This window comes from Zonotrichia leucophrys, chromosome 8 (genome assembly GCF_028769735.1).
Source record: "Zonotrichia leucophrys gambelii isolate GWCS_2022_RI chromosome 8, RI_Zleu_2.0, whole genome shotgun sequence".
Taxonomy (NCBI): domain Eukaryota; kingdom Metazoa; phylum Chordata; class Aves; order Passeriformes; family Passerellidae; genus Zonotrichia; species Zonotrichia leucophrys.
This window is the reverse complement of record NC_088178.1, coordinates 2,067,076-2,093,963: the sequence shown is the minus strand read 5'-3', so window position 1 is coordinate 2,093,963 and position 26,888 is coordinate 2,067,076. Positions and strand designations below refer to the sequence as shown.

General features: G+C 48.4%; 1 protein-coding gene across 3 annotated transcripts in view; it reads right to left on the bottom strand.

Annotated features, from left to right (window-relative positions):
- Positions 1-18,616, bottom strand: part of RXRG (retinoid X receptor gamma) — a 28,129-nt gene extending 9,513 nt beyond the window's left edge. Inside the window, exons 1-3 of one of the 3 annotated variants that reach the window (XM_064720465.1) lie at positions 18,583-18,616; positions 17,537-18,254; positions 2,102-2,343 (exon numbers count right to left, since the gene is read on the bottom strand). In XM_064720465.1, coding sequence (XP_064576535.1) covers positions 2,102-2,343; positions 17,537-17,600 — 306 coding nt within the window. In that variant the 5' untranslated portion in view covers positions 17,601-18,254; positions 18,583-18,616. Of the gene's footprint in view, positions 1-2,101; positions 2,344-13,113; positions 13,133-13,460; positions 13,880-17,536; positions 18,255-18,582 lie in introns of those variants that run through there. The other 2 variants (XM_064720466.1, XM_064720464.1) reach the window with 2 other exon arrangements.
- Between the last annotated feature and the right edge of the window lie 8,272 nt (positions 18,617-26,888).

Here is a 26,888-nt window from a genome sequence, read left to right as displayed (position 1 = left end):
GTCCATCATCTTGGCAAAATGCTGAGCCAGGAGGAACTTTTTATGGTTTAAAATGTTACTCAGAACTCAGGTACCACCTTTTCTTCCTCTCTGCCTGCACTTTGAAAGAATAAAAGGGAGAGAGGGTACAGAGGAGGGGGACACACAGGGCAGTTTTATCCATCAGTGTCCTTAGAGCTTGACTCTTGCAGGTGAAGTGCAATCATGGATGATATCTGGGACAACTGCTTGAACCCAAATCCATTAGCTGCCTCCCTGCTGAATCCCCAGGGCCCAGCTGTCTCCTTGCATTAGAGGCAACACAAATGGAACCTTCTCCTCGGATCTGGGAACTTGGCACAGCGCCCAGGCTGGGGAAACCACTTCCCAGAGCATCCCCAGTCCCAAAGGAAAGGCTTCCAACCAGCCAGTGCTGCCACAATTTCCTGTCCAGCCCTCCTGTCCTCGATGTCAGGGGCACAAATACCGTCAGATCCACGGGGAACAGCTGGGTGCTGCAAGGGGATGAGGGATCCTCCAGCACTCCCACTGCTGACAGCTGGGGCCCATAACAGGAGTTGAGGATGCTGGGGCAAGGTAAGCCCATCATCATCCTCTTTCAGAGCTTTTCAGGGGCCTCCTCATACTATTTTTTCCCAGCCTTCCAGGCACTAAGAAGAGCTTCAGGCATTCCAAGGAGTAGCAGCAGGGTAAGGGCTTGGGGACCATCTCCTTGCTTTTTCCTCAGCAGGAGCCACAAGGCTTCTGAGCACTTCCCACCTTCAGGTCCCACTAACAAAACTCAAAATCTTGCTCCTAAGAGGCAGAATTTTCACTTAGATCGGGACACCCAGAACATTTCAGCTCTCTGTCGAGATGCCACAGTGCCACCAGAAATGCAGGAGGCAGTTCCAGGCTTTTGGAGCAGCATGTCTCCATCCCACAGAGCCACCCTGGGAGGCTCCCAGCCCTCCCATGGCTCTGGGGAGGCTCCAGCCCTAACACCTGTCTGGAAGGGAAACCTCAGCACCCACGTGAGCACAGGCAGCAAGGATGGGAGTGCTCAATTTTGCTTCAGGCCAACTTGAGATGCAACACAATAGGTGGCTGGCATTTAGCATTAACATTTGTCTCTCCCTAGAAAGTCTGTCTCCTTTCCAGATAAACAAATGAAGCAGATATGCTTCTGCAGGAGGAAGGGCAACGTTTCACACACTGCAGCCCTTGGCTATCCTGTTTCCATGTACAGTAATTATACACTGCAGCATTGGGGAGCTGGACTGCACCCACAGCAAGAACAAAGCTGGAAATTAGCTCTATTTCTTCATCCTGTGTGGGAACCCAGGACATTCCTCTGGCTGCCCTGGGTGATTCCAGACCCTGGCAAGGGGCTCAGAGACCTTGGCACAGTCACAAACACCTGTGCCTTCGATTTTAGCCCATGGAAACAATTACCAACTTTGTGTGAGGATTTACAAGCCACTAGAGTTTGAGTAGAATGATGGTTAATTTGTCACAGGGTGAAAAAGTAGAATTTTGGGGATTTAGAATGGGGGTTCAAGGGGCAAGATGGAGGAATCTGGGCATGTCCTGTCCTGCTTCTCCTTCATCTTCTGCTGTGATGGTGACACTTTTTGATTGGTTTAGAGTAGAGACAGAGTGTCTAACATAGGTGATAGGTATTGGAAAATTATAAAAAAAGGACACATATTTCTCAGTATAAAAAGTTAACACCACCCCAAGGGCGGGCACTGTGCCACAACCCGACCTGCTGGACAAAGCTCAGCAGGTCAGAGAAAGAATGGAACAGATAAGAGAAAATAAACAACCTTGAGAAGCAGAACCAAGGAATCTCGACTTCTTCAGTGGTGGGCCTGGGAAAAAAGGACTTTCTAATACCTTGGAGATCATCTCAACCACAGAAATCTGAGAATCCTGTAGGGTATTTTAAAACTGGTGCGCTCTGCGTGTCTCTGCAAGGCTGATTAATGCAGATTCACAAGCTAGAAAATATTCTTTCCAGCTGAGCTCTGAGTGGCCGCACTCCCCCACCAGCCAACCCTCTCCCTCAACTTTTGGGACTTCACCCATCCTGCACACAAAGAAATCATCCCATCCCCACCTGTGGGCTGGCGTGTGCCACGAAATTGACGCCGGGGGCGGAGGACAGAGCGACGGGGTGCGAGCCCAGCGAGGAGGCGATGACCCTGTAGGGCGAGCCCAGGGCGCTCATGGGCGCCGGCAGCGCCCGCGCCGCGCTCCCGGGGGGCTCCAGGAAGCTGGGGGGCCCCTCCACCACCGGGCTCCCCGAGGACAGCCCCGAGGACAGGCTCACCGACGGGGAGCTGGCGTGCACCGGGGAATCTGCAGGGAGAAACGGAGAGACGGAGTGTGATGGAGAACCTTGGTGGTTGTCGCCGTCGTGTTTCCTGGGAAAATCCCTTCGCCGGGATTTCTTCTCCTGGGAAGCTGAGGAGCCTCGGAGAAAAAGGAAAACAATAATTATCTGGTTTGCTTCTCCTGTGTTTTGCTGCTTTGGAATGTGCTTGGAGATTGTTTATCCAACAACATTGGTTTCACGTGAATTGTTTTGACTTAATGACCAATCACAGTCCAGCTGTGTCGGGACTCTGGAAGAGGTCACGAGTTTTTCTTTATTATCTTCTAGCCTTCTGGAAGTATTCTTTCTCTATCCTTTAGTATAGCATTCTTTACTATAATAGAGATCATCAAATAATAAATTAGCCTTAACATGGAGTCAGATTCATCATTTCCTTCCTGCCACGGGGGACCCCGAAAATACCACAGGTTGTGTCAGCTTAAAATGCCAGCCCAGCCTCAAAACCAAGCAGCAAACCACGCTGTAAAGAGAGAAGAACAAAATGTTGGTTACAATACAGGAAAATGAGTTATATACTGTTGGAACGCTGGTTACTGAGAATTTGAGACTTTCTGTGCTGACCCCCCAAGAGAACACTGCATTTAACCTGAATCCATAGAGAAGACTTCCAAAATTAAATGATAAAACTAAGATTTATGAGTGTGTAGTTTGAATAGAAGTGTGTAATATCACATAGTAGAAAACTTAGAGTTCAAAGTTTTAGAATATAGAATATATATATAAATTTTATATATATATTTTATATGGAATATATGAAACAAGACAGAAGTTTTAGAGTGAAAACTAGTCCTTCTCCTTCATGAATTTGAGCAGTATTGTATAATATATAATATATAATATATAATATATAATATATAATATATAATATATAATATATAATATATAATATATAATATATAATTTATATACAGTATATATATTAAATAAAAAGTCCGCATTGTGAGTCACGGGTAATTAAGTTACTGAGTTAAAAGCAAAAATAATTTAAGTGTCTTTTCTTAATTAGACAGTTTATTCTTAAAAGGCCTTGTAGAGAAAGAAATACAACCCCATTTTTAGCTTGTTAGAGTGAAGTGCTGCAAAACTCACAGTTTGTGAGATTGTAATATAAATAAGAACTAATAAACATCTAAGTCCAAACAAGAAATACCATCTCACACATTTAATCCCAACCTTGGCAGAAGAAAGAAACGAAAGAATCCACAATATACAGCAACAAACGTTATTTGGAGATAATGCTTAATAACAAAATATTCCTTTTCCACTTTGGTGCCTCAGCAGACTTGGAGGAAGGCACCACTGCCTGCCTGCCTCAGGCTGATTTTCAGTTTGCTCTGAACTCTTCCTTGAGGTCCCATTTCTTTTCCAGCTCTAGGGACAGCACATTTCTGAAACCCTGACATCCTCACCAGCCAGCCTGGAAACTCTGAATGCTCCACAAGTCTTATGATGAAGCACCTCTGCTCCCTGAGGTGCCTCTGGCCTTGTGCTCCCACGGCTCAGTTTTCCCCCTCCCCACTCACTGTGTGTCCACTGTGCCTTTTCCCATGTTCACTCCCAAAGCTGGGTGCCAGCACCTTCCACAGCAGCTGGAGCAACCCAGGAATGGCTCATGACATGCTTGCAATGCAAGTTTCAGGACAAGGCAGCCCCAAAACCATTTGTCCTTTATTTCTCCTCATTTGTACAGATCAGAGCAGAGACTCTGGCCAGGCAGATGTGCCAGGGCACTCTCACAGCTACAAGGACAGGGGTTTTCCTCCCTCCACACTAAACAGAGCTGCAGTGCACATCACCAAGCTGAGCCACACGAGATCAGTCTGCCCCTGAACCCTGCTGAGGAAGAGGTGGTGTAAAAAACAACATAACCCTGATCACTGCCACTTCAGGGCACGCTCTGAGGCTGAACTGCTCAGCCAAGGCCTAAATACTGTCTTCTGTAGGACCAGTCTCAAATATTCAGGCATCAAATGCCCACTAATCCCAATGGGTCATGCATTTAAGTTCATATTAAGGATTTCCATGACCTTTTCTCCCTCCCTCAGAATTTACCAGCCCTAGTTAGCATTAGCTGTCATTAACATTTCTGTGAACCATTATTTCTCCGCTGATTTTCCAACACAGGAGATGATTCCCTGGAGTAGCAAGGCAAAGATGTTGTGTGGGAAGGTCACACAGCTGCTTTTTCACGGCTGGCACAGAGGATGCATTCTCCCCTTGCATTTGCAAGTAAGGCAGTGCTTGGGTGTTTTGTTTGTTTGTGGTTTTTTCCCTCCTTTTAACATTACTGCAAAGTTATTTACGTGACAGTGTTTGTTATTCTACCTGAAGTAACAATCAAATCTGATTCAAAGGGAAGACGCACAATAAAGACGGGAAAAGGTCAGCTTGCTGAATAACATTAAAGACATTTGTCAGAGTCAAGGAGGACTCCATCCGCCGTTATCAACCCGCTTCAGACTTAATTCTGCTGAGGGAGGGGGAGAAAAGGTCTTTGTCAATTCTTGCTTTGGCTTTTTGGATCAATTCTCCCGGTGGGAAAGCGATGTGCAGCAGGAGGAAGCCGGCTCAATGACAACAGCAGAAGGCTCAGAGGCAGCGAGGCGCTCTGGAGGCAGGAGCAGGGCTCTGCCTGCTGCCACAGAGTCACCCCACATCCCCCTGCCACCACCAGGGAGACACACAGCCTGCTTTCTGCTAGCAGACAGCAAAATCCCTGCCTTGGAATGGATCCCAAGTGCTCCAGTCCTTCATCCCAGTGACAGAGCGCCTTTAGCACTGTGCTGTTTGTCTGGAGCCTCCCTTACCTCAGCTCACACAGGCACCTCAGATGTTTCTTGGGGCTTAAAAGGACCATCCTGGCCATTATCAGCTTCAGAGAAAAGCAAATGCATTTTTCATCACCTGTGGTACCACAACACGCAGTCCTCCCCAGCATCTGCAGCACAGACCTAGAAAGAATTTGCTTTTACGCCTCTTTAAATAACTAGGTAAACAACATTGCCTCTGAGGATTCCTCAGCTTGGAAAATAAGTCATTGCAGGGGATACTGGGCAGAGATCTATCACACCAGGAGAGCTGAGCAGCACAATGATTCTTCATCCTTTTCCATTAACACAGAAAAGGGCATATTTTGAAAGTATCATGCAGAAGATTTAAACCAATAAGGAAAGACACCCAGGAGAGTTAACTGTTTGCTTTTATGCCAGACCTTTCAGGAGTGCTGCCACTGCTGAGATTCTCCATTAGAGAGGCTCCAGGTTGCACAAGGACCCAGAGCAAGGCTTTCACACCAGGAGGCTTCTGGTCAGTGCAAGCCCCATGGTGACAAGGGGCAAATTTTTCAGAGCTGTGCCCAGGGGGATCCCCTAGACCCCAGGATGGGATCAAAGCTCTAAGCCAGGAAACCTGGAGGGTTCTACCTCTGTTATGCCAAAAATGAGATACCAAAGAGGACCTGTGAATGCACAAAGGAGTGTTTGCTGGTGGAGATGGATGGATAAATGAAAATACCCACTGGAGAGCACAGAGGTGTAAAGCCAGGCTTTGCCAGGGCCTGATGACACAAACCAGAGTTGACATGCTTGTTCCTACAGTGCCTGGCTACATTGTCCTGCCAAGGCTCTGACAAACGCCTTGGTCAAATCCAGCAGTGTTACATTTCCATTTACAAAACAACAACTTTATCCATCTGTTACAAATTGCAATAAAGCCCCCATCTAGAAAAACACAACAATGATGACAAAAAGCCCACAAACAACAAAAAACTTTGACTTCCAGTCCCTTTCTGGAATAAGTCTGCTAAGTAATCCACCACAGGAGCAGAAATGCATTCTCCTGCACCTGGGGAAAATCCTCCTCTCAGCTTCTCATTTTCAGGCTAGAGTGCTCAGAGAGGGTTATAAGAAATGAGTGTTAGCAGACTATCAGCTTGTGAGAGGAGCAATTTTCATGGCTGAAAGGTGTGCAGGAAGAGCCAAGCCAAAGCATCCTTGACCCCGGGGTTAATTATTCGCTCAGCTGAATACACTCAAACTTGTTTCAGTTCAAAGAAGCCAGGGAGGTTTGGACTGTGCAAAGAGCCAAGTTTTGAAAGAAAATAATTAAATTAAATGACTTGCAAGAAAATACTTATGGTCTGTGTCCCACATCTCCCAGCAGAACCCAGAAAGGTCTTGGGTTCACTGGGATGGAATGGCTTTACTGCAGGTATTTTCTCTCATCATCTGGGAGATGGACAAATGGCAGTGGAACAGGGCTGTGTGTTGGGGAAGATGAAACAGGAAAGCCTTATAAATATGATTGCCTGGCAAAAGATTTGGAGAATATAGAAACTGTAAGTGAGATTGAAATGAAAGCAAGCTTTGGGATACTTTAGTTACTGAACAACTGGAAAACAATGGCATGGCCAGCTAAAGGTGATCCCCTTTTGATGGAATGACACCCTCTGCTTGCAGACAGACCCAAGGGTCAGAGCAGACCCTACAGCTTGGCAGAAGGGGCCCAAAGAGGAGTTTCTAGGGTTTAAAATGTAACACAGGATGGTAATGTAGTGATTCTTATAGGCTGTATGGAAATGCTGTAGGATTTGTATATTGTACTGGATTGGTTAGTGAGAATTGGAATATTCAGCACAGAAGAAGATTTATTGTATTGTAATGGGAACTTCACTCACTCTTACTCTTTTGCTCTGTCTCATCCTCTTTACCACGCTCTTGCCTTCTCTCTCTTTACTTCTCTGGGGCCTGCTCTGAGCTGTGGCTGGCAGCTCCCCGCCAGGCTCTGCACCCAGGCCCTTTGCAATAAACCACAAGTTCCAAGCCCTGGCTGCGGAGATCTCTGCTCTCCATCCATCCCGACCATCCTGGGGAGGAGCTGCAGTGCAGCAGGGAAGCAGCTGTGGGATGGAGCAGGGTGGGCTGGGGAGACAGGAGTCAGTCCTGCAGCCAGCCCCAGCCAGCCACCCCCGCTGCACAGGGCACAGGTGACATTTAGCCAGGCCTGCAGTGTCCATCAGGTAATGCAAGGTGACAGCAGGGACGGGGACGCCCCGAGCACAGGGCACCAACCACGCTGGCCATGTCCCCACACAGCTGGGGAAGGCCAGCTGGGACCTGCACTGAGCATCAGGGCTCGCTGCTGCTTTTCAACACCCACCCTGCACTCACCATTGGCTTATTTCTGATCCACAAGTGGGGCTGTTTGTCCTTCTGCCATGCCTGGACAGGTACGTCACCGTCATATTTTCTGAAAAATCCCTTGGCCCAGGATTTTCTCCTGGGAAGCTGAGAAGCCTCAGAGAAAAAGGAAAACAAATTCTTATCTCATTTGCTTCTCCTGTGTTGTGCTCAGATGTGGAATGAGTTTGGAGATTGTTTCATTGGTTTCATGTGAATTGTTTTGACTCATTGGTCAATTATGGTCAAGCTGTGTCGAGCCACGAGTTTTCATTATTATCTATTTAGCCTTCTGTAAGTATCCTTTCTGTATTCTTTAGTATAGTTTAGTACAGTATTTTTTCTCTATAATATAAAGTTAGTGTGGTACTAAACTATAGTTTAGTGGTTTTTTCTATAATATAGTATCATAAAATAATAAATTAGCCTTCTAAGAACATGGAATCAGATTCATCATTCCTTCCTGCCACAGGGCACCCTGCTAATACAATACAGGGAGTTTCCTGTCCAAGTTCAGGGCAGCTCGATTTTGTACTTATTTCTCTCTGGAGGAGCAGGGGAAGGGAGGACAGGTGGATTGTGTGGATTTTCCAGTATCTCTGCTGCAAACATGCACTGCCCAGAGAAGCCAGTGCCTCCATCAGCTCTCCACAAGCTGCCTTAAACAGAAGCACACACTCCAGCCTTCTCTTTGAAGGGGGCAAAGCTTAAGAAAGAAGAATTTGGTTCTGGGTGCTTCACTGTATGAAAGTGGCTCTGCAAATTACAGCATTGTTTGTGGCAGGGAGCAGCTGAAGTACACACACAGAAATACAGTGTCCATACTGTTGCTTTAGAATAAGGATAATATCCAATGCCAGCTTAAGCATCCCTGCTGACATTAGGAAAAATAATGAAGACAGACCCCAAGAAACCCTCAGTTCTCTGCATTTTGAAATTACTGCCCTTGAGGACATAAGCAACAGCATTATCCTCACCCACCAGCTACTGAGGCTGAGCAAGCACACAAAGCTTTGATACTCCACTCCAACTGTGCTTCATCTTCACTTCAGCAAAATCCTAGTCCAGGGATAGGAAACTTGCATGAATGGCCTCATAAATCAGGAGTAGAACACCATCTACACCACAGCAGATGTGGAGGTGTCCAACACATGCACCTGCAGAGCACAAAAGCTCCAGGTCCACCAATCCAAGGCTAAACAGCCAGGTCTGGGCTAGCACAGTGAAACTGAACCAAGGTGAGCTTGATAAAGGCACTTTGGATGCACCTCTGTGCTCCAAGCACTTCACAGGGGAAGCTGAGGAAGGTGTGGAAACATAGACAAGTGACCCCAAATATCTCAGTGAAGGCAGTAAGAAGAGAAGGAACCAGGCTGCAACCACTAAAACTGCCTTGATTTTCACACAAATAATGGCAGCAAACATCAGCTTCAGCGGTTACACCTGAGCAGAAAGAAGAATCAAAATGCAGAGCCCAAAAACATCCAAGCACTGCACACACTGTTTAAACCACCACAGGCTGCAGGCTTGTTTTGGACAATGTCCCTTCAACTCTAACACCCAGCAAAGCCTTGAGAGAAATACCTGTGTTCAACACTGAGGTCTGACCTCATCTAAGGCCTAAAACAGTCCTTGAAGAGCCCTGGCAAGCCTAGAGATGATGATACTCTCAACATTCACAGTTTCCTTTTTAATATCAGAGAGAATCAAAAGCTGGAACTCATCAAACAATGCAAAACACTTATGCTCCCAAGGCTTCAGAGAAAAGGTTGACAAACATTTAAAGGTGTGAGCTGCCCTGCCTGACGCATGGCTTTGCAGATATTTCATCCTCTGCAGATCAGAAAGCATTGAGAAGTGGGCAGAGACAGGCAGAGAAGGGCTGATTTCAGGAGAGGAGCACGAGTGTGCGTGGGAGGTGCAGCCTGGCAAACATCTCGTCCTTGGGGACGACCTTGAAAGGGAAATACCTGAGAGAAACACTCCTGAAAGGGGCTGCAGTGATGGCAGCAGGATCCCCACCATAACTGGAATCCAGCCAAGTTCTGCTGCTGTGACTGCAGAAGTTGTTTTTGTTTAATACACAGAAGTTGAACCAAAAAACTCTTCCCTTTCTGGGGATATTTTTAACCAACCATCCAAGCAGATTCCCACAGCCAGTACGAATATCCCACAGAAAGGTTAGTGGGTTTGCCTTGCTTTTAAGGTCCAGTGACCTCTGTGTTTCCATCTTTCCTGCTCAACTCCATGCCAATAAATAATGCAGCCTTCCCTGAGCACTAAAAATGAGGAGGAAAACTCTCAGGAGCTGTAGTGGCACATATGGGAGCAGGGGTTTCTCCAACAGGGACCTACAATGGGCAGCACAAAATTTCCCTCAGCCCTCCAGGTGGTGGGAAGAGCTGCTTCCTCTCTTCTCTGGTAATGCTCCTGTGCCTCCCTTGCAACAGGGGCCATCCAAAACCTGGCCACAAAAAGCTGTGTGTCCTGTCCAAATGTCCTTGGACTTACTAAGCTATTGACCCACTGTCCACTTTCAGTCCAATCAGGCCAAGACCTCAAAATAGCATCTGCTGCTGAGCCTGCACCAGGGAAAGACTCCTTTAGCAACTACACATCAAGTAATTAAAACAGAGCTGGAAGCCAAATTTACTCACCCTAACAAGGTGTCACATCTCCCTGGTGGCCACAGTAACACACAAGAGTTGGATAAAGCTCCTTGTCTCCAAAAAAAAAAAAAGGAAAAAATCGTTGAATTTGAGGCCTGAAGGGTTTTTTCCATGATTGTTTGATCAGATTTCCCACTTGGCCGGCAGCCACTAGAAAAAAACACGTACAAATTCCTACAGTTTTGTTTGAATTTGTGGAGAAGCTACAGGTCTCCAGGAGAATGGATCCCACTGACTGCAAGAATTGTGGTTGCCCCAGGCAACTGAAGGCAGGTGTCTCCTGCTTTAAAAGAAAAATTTTCACAAAATTTAAAACCTCATTTTCTTAAAATTTCATTTTCTTAGATACCAGAGTTGCCCAGTCACTAAGGGCTCTTTTCCACCCTCACATGCACAATTACAGGAATGGACACAGCAAGCCATGACATCCAGGGGAAAAAGCATCCTGCGGGTCACAAAACCCGGGACCATCACCTGTGAAAAAGGTGCCAGCCAGGCAGGCAGCAGAGCCAGCCCAGCACAATGTGGGTTTTCCTCTCCCTATCCCCTAAACGACCTGGCCTAACCCTGCTTTGCTTGGGAGAGCTGACAAGATTGCAGCCGGAGGTGGTGTGGCCACAGGCCAAGTTACATGAGTACCAATAAAAGAGACTTTGTGGAGGAGCCAAGTTAGTTCTTGTCCCCAACCAACGGTGCCAGAGAGTGCCCAGAGAGAGAGGACAGCCAGCACAGCATCTTTCCTTGCCCTGGGAGCTGGGCTTGGGGTGAGGTGCATCCTTCTGGACAACAAAACCACATTTTTAAGCTCTTTTTTTGCTCCTGTAGCCCAGCACATCTCCTGCTTTAGATGTCTATGGGTGACTCCTCTGAACATTTTCCCTGTTATTCTACAAACTCACCTGTGACACCTTGGAGTCTGATTGTCCTTTTCTCATCACAAATCATGTGCTTATGACCAGCTTGTGGATGTATTTCTCAGACAAATTTGGCGGTGCTAGTCAGATGTTTAAGATCAAAGTGAGTGTTGCACACCCCATCAAAAACATGCACCTTATTTCTAACCTGAACACAGATAAAATTAAGGTAAAACAGATGTAACAGCTACCTGAAAGCAAAGAAAAAGACAGCAAGCTGATACCTTTTTTTTTGCCATTATGCTGAAATTGAAGCCCAGAATTTCAGAGCTAAAGGAAATCTGGATGCAAGAAGAACAGCAGAACCTGCATCCCCTTAACTTTGACTTCCAGCAACACCGTGCAATGAATGCTACAAGCTGACAGCTCAGTGTGGACCCTGATTCCAGGAAGAGTTTCGTGGCTTTTCCAAGGATAAACACCAGGAACACATGGTGGGCCTGATGGAGATGCAGGCTGCCTGGGGGTGAGGACCCAAGGCAGTGGAAGATCCCTTCCACCATGGTCACCACCATCTCTCCTCCTCCTTCTCCAAAGCCTGGCTGCTCTTTCACACAGCCCTAAAGCTGTCTGCCCAAAACAGGCACTGCTTCCTCAGCCAGCCAGAATTCCCCTCAAAGGAGAGGGAGCTGCCACAGGGACATGGAAGCCCTCTGGCTTTGAGGGGAGAATGGCGAGGAGTGGCAAACTCCATCCAGGGAGCACAAGACAGGACAGAGGGACTGTTTTAAAGCATCCTAAACAAAACTTGGCCAATGCTTTTGCATCTCTGCCAGGCATTCACATACAGAAAATATCTCTGTTTCTAATACCAAGCTGGAAGCAGGTTAAAACCCCAGTTTAATATATTAAAAGGAAGTTAAACTCCCAATATACTGAGATAGAGAAGTCCCTTCGCCTTTATTGGTGGAACAGAAATCCCTCTGCTCCTATTACCAATTTCCTCTCCTAGAAATCTCCCAAAGGCTCTGCTGAGTGTTGTGACCCTTGTCCCTACAGGGATCTCTGCCTGGTTCCTATGAAGATCAGCTTGACTGTCACTTTTCCTTTGGTTCGTTGCAAGTTTGTAACAGAAATAAATTCAACACAAATAACACTCTCATTGTTTTGTTCTTATTTGTAATAGAAATAAATCAAACACAAATAACACTTTCATTGTTTCCTTCTTATTGCAGCAGTAGGAGAGAGTTCAGCTTGTCTTTGCTGGGTCCTTAAAACCACCAGTGAGCAACAGATTCTCCCAACGAGAATCTGCAGAAACAGCCTAAAAAGGTATTTTGAAAAGTCAAGCTCTTGTGAAACTCGAGGATAACTTGATGCAATACTTTCCTGGAGTTGGCGAATTACCAGAGGTGAGCATCTGGTGAAAAAGGGAGGGGGAAAAAACCCCACACATAGTGGGAACATCCCATGTGCAACGTGATGTCTGCAGGAACTGCTTCTCCAGCAGAGAAATACCAGGCTGATGTACACAGAGCAAATCCTGGAGGCATTTCCTCACTTTGAAGGGCTGGGAACAACTTCAGGAGCTTTCCAGAGGCACCAAGACTTTGCACACACATGCACTTTGTTCCACCAATACTAGCAGCAGTCCATAGGTGGGTGCTCCCAGCCCCTCGCAGCCGAGCACTCCAACCCACAGCTCCTCAGCCCATTCCCCCTGTGTCAGGGCAAGGGGAATAACCTCAGATAAAACATAAAGAGTATTCCCAAAGAGCATTTCCCGAGAGGAGCCGCGGTGCCTGCAGCCAGGGCTCGCTCTCGGTGGGCACAGCGGTGTCACAGCCTCCCTTGGCTCATCTGACACAGCTCCACACGATGATGGTGGGATCTGTGTCACAAGGGCAGGAGACAGCCCCGCAAAGCAAGGAATTAGCCCTCGTAAGATTTTCTAGGGAGGCGTTTCACGTTTAAAAAGTAATTTTTTCCTCCCCTCAACAAGTTAATAAAAATGAAATGGGAAAGATGCTTACTCGGTTTGACGCTGTTCTTACAATGAAGAGATTCAAGCCAGCACACACAGACACAAACACGCATCTCCCAAGCGATCCGCTGAACTTCAAAGCGCAGCCTGCAGAATTTCAGGCAGCCTGGCGTGGCCGTGCAGAAGTTCACAGCACATAAAACCACAGGACAGCTTCGATCACAAGCACACGGGCACTGCAGGTTACAGCCACATCCCAGCTAGGTTAAATTCCTAGCTGGGAATTTAAATTTTTAAATTCCCTTTACGTTTTTTAATTCCCTTTACACCCCCCCTCGCCGCCACCGTGGGACCAGTTCCTCCCCCTAACCCCGTAAACGCAAGTAAAACACTTACTGCCAAAGCCCGCAGGAAACTTAATGAAGTGAGGATAATTCCCATACATGTTTAATCTTCAGTTCATCGCTCGCCTTTCCCGACACAAGTGCCTCCTCTAAACTTCAAAGCCGTCCGGAGCGCAGCCGGGGCCGGGGCATGGCTCTGAGGGGGCTCTCGGAGGGTGCCGGGGCAGCTTCTCCCCGCCGCGGGCCCATGCTCGCCTCACGCCGGCCGCGGCCGGGCCCGGGCCGCGCCAGCCCCGCGTTCCCCCGCTCCTCCTCAGCGCCCGCTGCCCTGCTCGGCTGCCTCGGCTCCCCGCGAATTCCCGGCGCTCCGGGCACGCAGCATAATCGCCCGGCGGAGACGCCAATCAATGCACGGCGGCTCCGCTATGGATCGGGAATCGGGAGCAGGGGGAGAGGTTAAGTTGTTCAGGGGAGGAGCGTCGTGGGGAAGGAGGGGGTGATGTGCTGCTCCACCCGTGTTGGTTCCAGCAGCTCCGGCCATGTGGAGCAGCACATCCACCCTGCGTCCCACAGCAGATCCTGCCTCAGCTGTGCTGCCGAAATCACGGCACGGCCCTGGGGCTGCAGCCACCCCTGGGAAATGCAAGGCTGAGGGCCAGCAGGACCTTCCTGGGGCTAGCGGAGCTGGCGGCTCAGCTCCCATCCCCAGCCCCACCCAAAAAGGAGCACAAAAGTCACGCAAACCGCACCAAAAGCCTCATTAACCGGCTGCTAAAGCTGTGTGGGGTGAGAGGAGGTGGGACAGAGCCCGGGGGGGCTCAATCCATGAGTGTCGATCCCAGCAACCGCAAGGATTTCTAACCTGTTGGCAAAGTTTGCTGTTTCAGGACAACACTGGCTTTGCCTGCACTGCTGGCCTTTAACAGCCACGCTGGGGATCCTTGTGAGGAGCAGGGAGCAAAATCCTGGCACCAGGCAGGGATACCTCAATACTGACTGCATACACTCAGGAAACTTCACAGCAAAGCTTCAGACAGCCCCAGACCCACATCCACAACTTCATCTAATGCCCAGCCCTCCCAACAATGAAGTTCTGCAGGAAATGTGCAGGAATAAGCAGGAACAAGCAGCCAGCTGCCAGCCAGGGCAGAGCCACATGCGGTCCCCAGCACTGTCCCCTCCAGTGCCCTGTGCTCCGGGTCAGGAACAACCCCATTCCCTGACTGCCAAACCCCAGCCCAGCTCCTGCAGCTCTGGGGAGAGACAAGGACACAGCACATTCTGGGCTCTGATCTGGGAAGCCCCAAATGAAGCCTCCTCCAAAGGAATGGAGGAGGGAGCAATTTTGCTGGAGGCCTGCATTAATATGTGTGCTGGAGGAGAAGGTGGCTTGCAGACCTGGCATTGCCACCAGCCACACGGCAGAGAAAGGGGCTACCAAGGGGCTTTGCCTTCCCATGGGGAGCATGGCATGCAAGCAGCAAGACAAAAAGAGGGAAGATCAGATTAGGATGTTCGACATCCTGCAGGAGCCTTCTGGCACTTGGCTCCCTCTAGGTCATCCCAGAACCCATTTTGCCCCTTGGCACAAAGCATGCTGGAAGGAGAGGGTATGGAATCTGCCAGCCCAGAGCTGCTCAGAGCACCCAGCAGCAGCTCAGGCAGATGCTGACTGAGGTGCAGTCAGCCCTGAGGTATCAGTCCGAAGGAGAAGGAAAGGTGGCCCTTGTTAGCTCTGTTTCTTCCTTTGCTCTCAGACATTGCCACATCCATTTATCTCTAGCTAGAACTTAGGCAAGGGAAAAGGTTTTTCCTCTCCCTTATGTTAACAGCCTTTATTTTTAAAAGGTGATTTTATTTCCTCCAATTTCTGCTCTGCATCTGCTCCAGGGCTTAGAGTTTACCTGGGAATGGGAACCTAACACTTGGGAGTGCATCTCCACAGAGCAGAAGAAATGGATAACCTCCTTGTCAGGAGCAAGGAGGTTTGCAGGCAGTAGTATCAGCATTCTGTATAGCCCATTAGCCATGGCCTAGGTTTACACATACCTTCTTTTTTTCTCACAATTAAAAAAACAACCAAGAGATCAGTATTCAGGGTAGGTTCTACTGAGGCAAAAAAAAAGCCACCAAGCAACTGCAGTCTTGCAGGGGGAATACAAACAGCAGAGATCACTCTTGTGTTTTCTATCTTGCCACCTTTCACATCTCGTTTGTTTTACTGCACAAACATTAATGGCACTGCAGAACTGTTTTTAGAGGTGGAGAGGCAGCTGAGCACACATCCCTCTCACTGGCCACAAGTTTTTAGCTCTGGGGAAGGGAGACCAAAAGGGTTTGATGACCAGCACCAGAGCACAACACAGCAGGATCTGACTGTGTGGTGCTGTGTCCTGTCCCTCTCCTGCTCAGCTGAGCTGGTGTCCTGCCCTGCCACCACCCCAACATCCAACAAGACCATCCCCAGGGAATGTCCTCAGCTCAGGCCAGTCCTTCCAGTGTTCACAGCTGCATCCAGGTGCAGGAGATGTAGGCACAGCTCCTGTTTCAGTGCAGGCTGCCCCACACTCCACCCTGTCTAATCCATGAGTGTCAATCCACAAGGATTTCTAACCTGCTGGCAAAGTTTGCTGTTTCAGGACAATCCTGGCCTTGCCTGCACTGCTGTCCTTTAACAGCCACGCTGGGATCCTTGTTAGGAGCAGGAAGCAAAAGCCTGGCACCAGGCAGGGATGCCTCAATGCCCGGCAGGCAGAAACCCAGGGCACTGCTGAGGATCACACTGCAAGGTGCCTTGTTTCAATCTCCTGATAGAAAATTGGATTTCTCAGCAGGGCAAGTTTTTTTCCCCTCTGTCACAAGACTGAAAGAAACATTTTTCAATTAAAAAAACCTATCAAGCAACCTGCTTTCAAAAGAAGTGATTTTTCACACACACACACACACACATACAAACACACATACTGAATAAGATCCAAAACTTCCACACGAGAGAGGGACTTTGTGCAGCCTGCTAGAGGGATGTTTCTCTGATCTGGTGTCATGGGAAAGCTCTGGCATGATGGAAAGCCTGCCTGTCCAGCGCCCATGCAGAGCTGCAGTGTGGCCTTGTCCCCCAGGTGCCCACCAGCACCCAGGACTCAGATGCTGCTTTTGACACAAATCCACTCTTGCACACCAGTTTCGCTTCCACCTGCCATGCCAGCCTGGCTTGTCCCTTGCCCTCAGGCTGGCCAGGAGGGTTTGTGCCCTTGCCAGGCAGGGGCAGAGGCAGCTGCATGCCCTGGGAACGGGGAGGTGTGAGCAGCTTTGTGTTCTAAGCACCAGCCGTGCCGAGGTTTAGCTGTACCATTTATTCTCACCCAGCACGCGGGATCTCAGCGGCTTTAATTCCATGCTAATGAAGTTTTAGTAGGGAATTATTTTTATTGATCTGCCCAGAGCAAAGAGCCTGATTTTAGGCCGGCTCTGTCAGCACCCCTTCCCCACAGCTCTTTTCTTTCTTTGGGAGAGGAAAGAAGACAAAACAGCTCTGAGCTCCTTAAAAAGGTTGGCAGTCCCAAGCAGTAAGTGGATTACTTTATTGATTTTTAGCAGATCTGGGTTAGTGAGTGCTTAGCACTGCAGAACACATGCACACACAGAGCAACTTCAAGGAAACCCCTCCAGGCCCTTTCCTCAGGCAAATCAAGTGGCAGGCAATTAATTTAGGAGGCCACCATGGATTTTGGAGCGTGGAGAAGTTCCAGTCCCTGCACCCAAGTCAGTTTGTGACGGACTCTAAGGAGCCAGCCCAGCCTCTCTTAAGCAGCACTGCAGGACCCTACAGAGGCAGCCCGTCAGTTTCTTGTAGAATAGCAGAATTCACAGCTTCAGAGTATTAAATGCTTTTTATTCCCCTGCCTGTCCTCGTTGTTGTGTAAAAGGAGAAGGCATTATGACTGCCACTGTTAATTTAGGAAGGAAAACCATGGCCATGCTGCACCCAGATGGGATTCAGTGCTGCCAGGGGGCAGCCAGCAGCCACACAGGGGGACATCAGTCAGAGCAGGACTCCTGACAAAGCAGAAATATTCAAGCCAACCAAGATGCTAATGTTGTGTTGGGATACCCAGCTCACTCACTCACCTTCCAGGTAACTTTCCAAGGCCACTGTACTGTAGATAGATTTCTGAGCGTGCTGGAATAGCATCTCAAAGAACTCCTCCACCAGTACTGCACCACCAAGCCTTTAGGATGCTGGTCTCTGGAGCCTGACTGCATAAGGGCCTACAGGGGAATAATTTTATCCCACCTTGCACCAGAACCAGGAAAGCTGGAAAGTAAATATGGTCCCTTTTCCTCAAACTAGGAAAAACCCAAATATGTTGAAGAATTCCATCAAGCCTCACCCCGTATTTGTTCAAAGGCAAAGGCAGTCTATGTATATACTAATGACATAGATATGGCCAAATAAAAAGGTTGCAGCTCTTATAATCCCACAACATTCATCTTCCTGCTGCCACACTGCTCCAGAGTAACAGAATTCCAGGGAAAACCACTTCCTGTGGGGTGCTGGTGTTGGGGCTGGGGCTCCCTTCCCATGGCTAATGAGGTGCAATAAGGGCTACCAGGCTAAGTGCCCCAAGAGCCAAAATGCCCATTCTCCTCCCTGCTGGCCTCTGAGGGTGACACAGACACCAGGTGACCTGCTCCGGGCCAAACTGGGAGTCAGTGCCAGAGCAGGGACTTGAAACTGGATTTCTCCAGGCTGGCACAGTGCGTGGAGCCAACCTCATCCATGTGTTGCACTGGTCCGTGGCACTGGCCTGGGACTGGCACAAGTCACCAAAAGCAGGCTGCCTCCCTGGAGATGGAAAGGAAGGGAGCTGCTGCATCAGCCCTTCCCCATCCATCCCTGCCCCTCCTCATGCCCAGCAATAACCACAGACACCAAGCTAATGAAATTAAGCCCAAAGCCCCTCCGGGCTAATGCAATTACGGACAGCAGCACATTCAAACAGCAGCACCACCAGCACACCTGCAGGAGCACAGCCTGCCCTCTGCTCCTCCCCAGGCCTTCCCTGTCTGTCCCTGAGCCCCACCCAGTGTGAGTGCCATGCCCAGGGTGCCAGGGGATGCCATCCCCGGTGCCAGGCTGCTGCAGGGAGGGAGGGAGGGAGGGCACTGCCTACCTTGCAGAAAGCACCGTGCCATGCAGCCAAGCGCAGCCTCTGGGGGCAGATTTAAAGAAGCCTGTTTAAACCTTGGGAGACCTGCAATTACCAGCACCCTAATGAGGCCCTGGACACTAATCAGTGGTGTCACTGAATCCTCTTACGCCTGCCTAAGCACCTCCAGCAGCTTTGCTGGTTGCGGAGCCCAGCTGCCCAATCCTGCAGGGAATTACCTCCTCAGACAGGCACCAGTGGTGGTGGCACTGAGGTCTTTTGACACAGATGAAGGTAAAGCACTCCCAGGCATTTGTGCAAGGTGACAGAGATACCTGACAAGGCCTCTGCCCAGCCCAAAGGCACCTGGGCTAAGCCCACACTGGAGATGCACTGGAGCTGATGCCTTAGGATTTAGCTTTTCTATTTTTTCAGATCCTGTGCTGCTTTAGTGTATAACTAAAACCTCATAGCCTGTCAGCTGCTGTTCTCCCATTTTATTCAGACAAAACAATTCCTCTCTGGGCCTGAAACTCAAGGACACCTTGTTGTCTCAAGCCCAGGGAGATGTAAACAACAGTGAACTGGAGAGCAAACCTGGAGTAAATTACTTCATTACCTGAAGCTGTAATTGGAGGATTAACCCCTGATATATAAATGGACCAAACTTATAACTGTATGAAAAGCTTGTGACCATTGTCCATCCTGGGTGTAGCCCCTTGGAGGCTTTTGACTGCCCAAGGTGTAGTGTGGTATTTTTGGGGTCCCCCAACAAAGGCAGGAAATGATGAATCTGACTCCATGTTCTCAGAAGGCTAATTTATTATTTTATGATCTATATTATATAAAAGAATACTATACTGAGCTATACTAAAGAACAGAGAAAGGATACTTACAAAAGGCTTAGCAAGGTACTAATGAAAATCTTGTGACTCTCTCCAGAGCCTTGACACAGCTGGCTGTGATTGGTCATTAAGTTAAAACAATTCACATGAAACCAATCAAATGATCACCTATTGGATAAACAATCTCCAAAGCAGCAAAACACAGGAGAAGCAAATCAGATAATTATTGTTTTCATTTTTCTCTGAGGCTTCTCAGCTTCCCAGGAGAAGAAATCCTAGCAAGGGGATTTTTCAGAAAATGTAATGGTGACAGCGTAGCTATGGAAAGCCTTTAATAAATTCCCACTTTTACTCTCTTAATCTTGCCCAGCCTCTCTTCTGGGTGGCCACTCCAAGGCATCAGGCTGAACAAACATGGCTAAACCAGCAGAGATATTCCCATGCTGCCACTCCCTGGGATGCAAAGGGCAGATTTAGGCCTGCCAGCTGTACCCATGGAGCCCAGGGGATGCTCCAGGAGAGGCTGGAGCCCCTGGGTGAGGCTGGCAGGTGGCCCTGTGGCACTGCTGGTCACGACTGGCAGGGCGACAGGCGGCTCTGCCTCTCTTGGAGCTCCCTGCTCCAACAATGCACTTTTGAATATCATGAGGGCAGCAAAAACAACAGGTCCACTATAACCATGAGATATCCTGAGGCAGAAAATCCATTGGGAGCCCAGCTAGAGAGAGCAGAGTCAATTAGACACTTTCTGGGGCGTCAAGCTGCCAACAATCCCGGCCTTTGTGCCAGTGAAGAATCACTGCCTATGTGCTTCCCAGAGACTCCCCCTTGCCCCAGCAGAAAGGTCAGCAGCGTCATGGAAAAGCATGCACAAAGGATTCCTGGGAAGGTGGATCCAAAGAAGTGGCCATTTGGATCCTCTGGAAAATAATACTTTGTCAAAAGCATCGGCTGCTTTGGGTTGGGAATTTTTTTTTTTTTTTTGCAGGGGAATGAGCAAGCCCGTGATGCAGGGGATTTGTGCTGCAGCATGCATTGTATCCTGAAGCAGTGGTGGGGTTGAGAGGGTGGAAGCTCAGAGTTTGGGAGTTCACAGCTCCCTCCTTGCTTTCAGACTCCAACTTTTTACCTTTCCTGGAATAAAGATCAGAGAGACAAACAAGGAACCACAGCATTCCAGCTGGGAGAGTCCCCCATCCCTCACACTTGAAGGGAAGCACCTTATTTCTCTTATCCGTGGCACAGGACAGCAACCTGTGCTGTAAAACCAGGATTCCAGGCTGGATGAGCACTGGATGAAGTGAGGATTTCTATGTGCAAGCGCTGAAGTCGCTCAGATCCAAAAGCAGGTCTCTGACAAAAGGGCCTTGTGTCCAGAAGAGATTTTGTTGGGAAAAGAACACTCAGCTCTTAAGTTCACCTTGACAAGTCATTTGGTGTTCAGCAAGGGATATCAGGTGAAGAAAGGTTCACTTGATACCTCCTTGATAGCACCCTGCAAGCAAACTTTCCACTCAGAACACCTGAGAACACACAGGTTGTCATTTAAACACAAACCCGTCTTTAACCCTGCTGTTCACATGATGTGAAGCTGAGATTTCTGCAAGATGCCTGAAAACAGTTAGGCCATCTTCCTTCAAAGAAAACTACACCCTGACCAGGATTTCCTCATCTGCTGGAAAAAAAAAAAAAAAAACAACCCAAAAAACAGAGTTCTCAGAGAAATCTTGAAAGGCACAGCCGATGCAATTTATCAGTTTTCCCACAATCACCATTTTTCAGACAAAGCATCTCAACAGATGTTCCTTGTCCAGGTTAACCCTCCATTATTTCTTGTAGTACTTAAAAAAAATTTAAAAGACAACCCTCAGTCACAAATAAATCCTGATTTAGAGGTTTCTTTGCCTACCTAAGTGAAACTTAGTCCCCATACCTGTCTCTACAGAACTTCTGGAAAACTTTCTACCCCCTTTTTTCCCCCCTTGATCCTGCTCCATTCTTCATTCTCTTTTTGCTGGGAAACCTGGATTTCTGTGAGCAGACTTGTTGGCCAGATATCACTGTGATATTTTCTGAAAAATCCTTTTGCTGGGATTTCTTCTCCAGGCAAGACGAGAAGCCTCAGCTTCTCCATGTTTTGCTGCTTTAAAATATGATTTTTGAAAATTGTTTACCCAGCAGGTGAATTGTTTTTAATTAATAGCCAATCACAGCCAGCTGTGTCAGACTCTCTGAGGAGTCACAAATTTTTGTTATTCATTCTTATCTGGCCTTCTAATATCTCCTTTCTCTTTCTTTAGTATAGTTTTATAGTATACTATAATATACTGTAATATATAATATACTATAATATATTATACTATAATATAATATTATATAATACAATACTAATATATAAATAATATTATATTATATAAATAATATAAAAATGTATTCATACATTATATATAATATATATAATATATATTTTTATATAAATATTTATTTTATATTATATTATAGTATAGTATAGTATATTATAGTATAGTATAGTATATTATATCAGCCTTCTGAGAACTTGGAGTCAAATTCTCATCTCTCACCTCGTCCTAAGAACCTCACAACACCAGAGCCAGAGGCTGAGCTGGTGACACACAAGGCATCTGCTGGACCTCACATGGCTCACACAGGCTGGGCAAGGTCTTGTCACAGCAGTGTCCTGCTCAGGGCCACCAAGGGCCCCCACCTGGATCCTCCCTGGCAGGTGGCACAGCCTGCTGTGCACCTGGGGGGCTTTGCTTGCTGCTCTCATGCTGTGCATCCCCACGTTGATGCTTTTACATTTCCTCCTGCTTCAGCAAGTGCAAAACTCCAGAGACAGCCTGTCAATCTCCATCACGTCCAGCTGCCTCAAATGGTCTATTTATACCTGACAGGCAAACCTGGCTGTCCTGGAGTTCAAGGGAACAGGGTTATTTCTGCTTGGAGTAGCTCCTTTCTCAGGGGGGGAAGGCTGGAGGCATCCAAGAGGAACATCTTCACATGGCTGAGGGCACAGCCATGGGTCCCCAAGGTCCCAGCCACAGCAGGCAGGCCCCAAAAGCCCAGAAGGCAGATATCTATCATGAGACATCTAATCCCAGGTCCCTCTGTGTCCTGCCATGGGAGAGGGGAGCTCAGCAGGTACTTTTGGATTTCTGATTCGTGTTCTCTCCACGAAAAGCCACAGCTTCAAGCTTGTTTGTCACCATCATATTTTCTGAAAAACCCTCTTTGCTCAGGATTCTTCTCCTGAGAAGCTGAGAAGCCTCAGAGAAAAAGGAAAACAATAATTATCTCTTTTGCTTCTCCTGTGTTTTGCTGCTTTGGAATGTGGTTGGAGATTGTTTATCCAACATGTGAATTGTTTTGACTTAATGACCAATCAGGGTCAGGCTGTGTCAGACTCTGGAAGGAGTCACGAGTTTTCATTATCATTCTTTGTAACCTTCTGTCTGTATCCTTTCTCTATTCTTTAGTATAGTTTTAGTATAGTATTCTTTAGTATAATATAGATCATAAAATAATAAATCAGCCTTCTAAGAACATGGAGTCAGATTCTCAGTTCCTCCTCCATCTGGGGAACCCCAAAAATACCACACTTGTTCACACTGGGGTTCTGCACTGAGCTCTGCCTGGATCAGGTGTGAGCCTCTGACTGCACACTGTCACATTAGTGCCACAGTGAGGGCTCCAGCTTTCCCTGAATCTCTCCTGTCTCTCCTCACCTGTCTGCAACAGTAGATTTAACAGTAGATTTAACCCCTACAGTAGATTTCTTCCTGTCCATTGGATCCTCTGAGAGCAGGGAAGGAAACCAAATACCACAGATGTGTCTTCAAGGAGGGAGAGGCAGGCTTTTTAAGGCTTTGCTGTCTCCTCTGATGCACAAAGATCTCCTGCTTCTGTAATGACACAGGATCCCTGGGGATAGATCTCCTGAACTCCACTCAGGAATTTCAGGCAAGCCTTGGAACAAGTTTCCATTGCTCCAAATGCCCCAACCCAGCAGCCCTGCCTGTGAAAGCCCCCAGCTCACACCTGTGATGCCTCTGAGTCATCAGGGAATAAAAGCCCCACACCACACTCCCCAGCCAGTAAACCAGAGCCCATCTTTGCCCAAAGATGTGGCCATGTCCATGCTCTGGTGCAGATATACCCACACAGCCTCTCCACAAACACCAGACCTGGAGACACAGACAACCCAGACATGGCAATTGCAATAAATAAAGCACAACCCAAGCAACAAGGCATAAAATGATGTATTTAAGATAAGCAAACCCAAAGAATCCCTTCATGAACTGGCAGGAAAAATAAAGAAGGGGGATATAAAGAGCTCAACCCTCACTGGTGGCCCAAACCACCCCACTCTTGATAGTTTGTGCCTATCCTCTAAGCCATGCTGACATTTCCATTTCACAGAAAAGCAACAGGCTCATTTTGAGGTTATCTCTTTATAGGTGCCACCAATTCCAGCAGGCTCTGCCAGCCCAGTCTGTCTGAGATGCAGAGGACCAAGCCTCCCCTTTGCCCACACAGACACACAGCTCTCATCCGTCCCAGCAGCTGTCCTTGCCCCGGGACTCACCTTCTGGTGGCAGCCAAAGGCAGAGAAACACCACGTGAAACTCAGCCAAGATGTTCTCCAGCAAGAAAGGTTCCCCTGCAGAAGATGTTTTAATCCCTCTCTTCTCAAAAGCCACAAGCTCCCCTGTGCCAATGGAAAACCCACTGGTATTTAAAGCTGTGGGAGCATGACAAAATTCCCCATGCCCCAAAGAAAGGAGCAGCCCAGGATCAAGGCAGGGACAGACCACACCACACATGACAGCCCAACAGCAAGGAGCGAGCACTTGAGGAGTTTGCAGGGATGTGGAATGACATTTGCTGTCCAATATCTGCTCTTTGCCCCTCAACCCCTTCTCAGGAAAAAGAGAGGGAGAGAAAAGAGCAGCAGCCACACATTTTGGCCCTGTCCTTTTGAGCCTCTGAGCAGAAGGAGCAGCCTCTACACGGCAGAAGCAGAGAAATGACCTGGGATGATGTGGGCAGAGTCAGGAACTGGCACTGCACTGATGTGCACTGACTTAAGTCAGCTTATTAAAGCAAGCCCTGAAGATCAGCTTCTCCACAGAGCTGTCTCCTCTGCCAGCCAGACATATCCCAGCTGAAAAATCTGGAGCCCAGTCTCTTTTCAGGCTTTTAAGTTTTCCAGACCAGCAGCACACCCTCAAAGGTTGATAAATTCACCAGTCCCAGGGTCTGTCCTGTCCTGATGGTTGCAAAGACCGGCACTTCCCAACAGAGAGTTCCCAGGCACAGTTTGGGAATCAGCACAGGCCATGGGGTGTTCCCACCAGGAACTCTGGGTATTTAAGAGCCAAGCCATATCCACACAAATTAGTCTCCATTTAAGATTAGGCTCATTTAAGTAATGAGGCTTTTAAATCACACCTATCTACTAAATCTACCAGGCCTGGTACCTAAAATCCAGGGCAGCAAGGACCCAACTCCTCAAGCCCACCATAGACTGTGCAAGATACACCCCTCAGTGCCCTGAGAATTTCCCTGAATCCCCCCAGGAATCTGTCCAGAAAGGAAAGATCCCCCAAGCAGAGCAGAGCCAGGAAACACATTTACCTGCCATGCTTTGGCACACATAACCTCTGACCCAGGACAAGCAAGCAGCAAGGGAAGAGCAGTATTGATGAACCCACGGGCAGGTGAAATGGAAGAGCTGAAGGAATCCAGGAGACACACCTCTCTGACAAACAAAACAATCTCATTTGGAATGGCCAAGAGCAGCCCTGGTGTCTTTTCCTGGGTGGAAACCAAGGAATCTGTGTGGCCTGGCTCCCAGAACCCCAAGCAATGAGACCAAAGAGCAGAATCTCAGTCAGTGTTCACCTGTCCCACTCCTCTGGGAATTTTCACCTTTCTGTGCCTTCCCATCACCTTCAGGGGAGAATCTCCCAGAACCTCCCACATCATCTGTAACCCTCCTTGGAGAGGAGCCTTGCCTGTGTCTCTGATGAGCACCTTGCACAGCCACTCCCAGGGAGCAGCCACATTCCTGGCCTTTGCAACAAGTCAGCACTGAGAAAAAGGTCATTTACATCTGTCACCATCTCTCTGGGTTTCTGTGGTTGAGATGATCTCCAAGGTATCAGAAAGTCTCTTTTTTCCCAGCCCTGTGACCGAAGAAGAAGTTGAGATTCCTCAGCTCTGCTTTTCAAGGTTTATTTTCTCTTATCTGTTCCATTCTTTCTCCGCCCTGCTGAGATCTGCCCAGCAGGTCGGGTTGTGGCACAGTCCTTGCCCCTTGGGGTGGTGTCACCTTTTAATACTAAGAACTGTGTGTACTTTATTTACAACAATTTTCCAATACCTATCACCTATGTTAGACAGTCTGTCTCTACTCTAAACCAATCCAGAAGTGTCACCTTCACAGTAGAAGATGGAGGACAAGAAGAAGGAGAAGGACAGGACACACCAGATTCCTCCATCTTGCCTCTTGAGCCCCATTCTAAATCCCCAAAATTCTACTTTTTGTGGCTCTTAAATCTTCACACAAAGTTGGTAATTGTTTCCATGGGCTAAAATCAAAGGCACAGGTGTTTGTGACTCTGTGCCAAGGTCTCTGAGCCCCCTGCCAGGGTCTGGAATCACCCAGGGCAGCCAGAGGAATGTCCTGGCTCCCAACAACATTTGTGTGGCAGTGGATGTGGCCAGGGCTGCCAGAGAACAGCCAGGTGTGCTCTGCAGGGATGTCTGTGCAGATTTCCTCACAGATTTGGGGGCAGCCTGTCCTGGACCCACGAGGTTATCAGTGATGGGAGATGCTGAGCAGCTCAGGCTGCTGCTGGGCACCTGCTGGAGGAAGGACTCACCCTGCTCCTGTCTTCCCTGGGTGCATCCATCATTTTCAAGATGGACAAACCTTTGGCCTGGCTCTGTCTGAGTGCTTTTTACATCAAGAACAAGCTCCCACCTGGCCCACACAAATCCAAATCCCAGCCTACACACAGAGGGCAAACAAACAAATAAATAAACTCACAAAGCCAGGTTCAAACCCCAGCATCCCCTTTTCAGCCTGGAGAGGAAGGCAGGGAGGATGCTTGACATGAGATGTGATGTGACCACTCCCTGGCATCCCAGTGCAGCCACCTGCCCCATCCCCTGCTGAGCAGGCACAGCCAGCCCCGGGGCACGCGTGGCCCCCGTGCGTGCAGCCGGTGACAATGGTGACAATGGTGACAATGGCTCCCCAGCCAGCACAGCAGCCCTCCCCACGGGCTGGGGCTCTGCACGACATCCCTGTCATGCCAGGGAGCATGGCCCAGCCCAGCAAAGGGGCTGAGCTCTTCCCAGCTCCCTCTGACTGTGATGTGGGTTGAGTCTAACCAGGGTGGGACAAAGCTCTTTGTATCTCAGGTGCTCAAGGTGCTGGTGCAGCTGTGGAGGGGT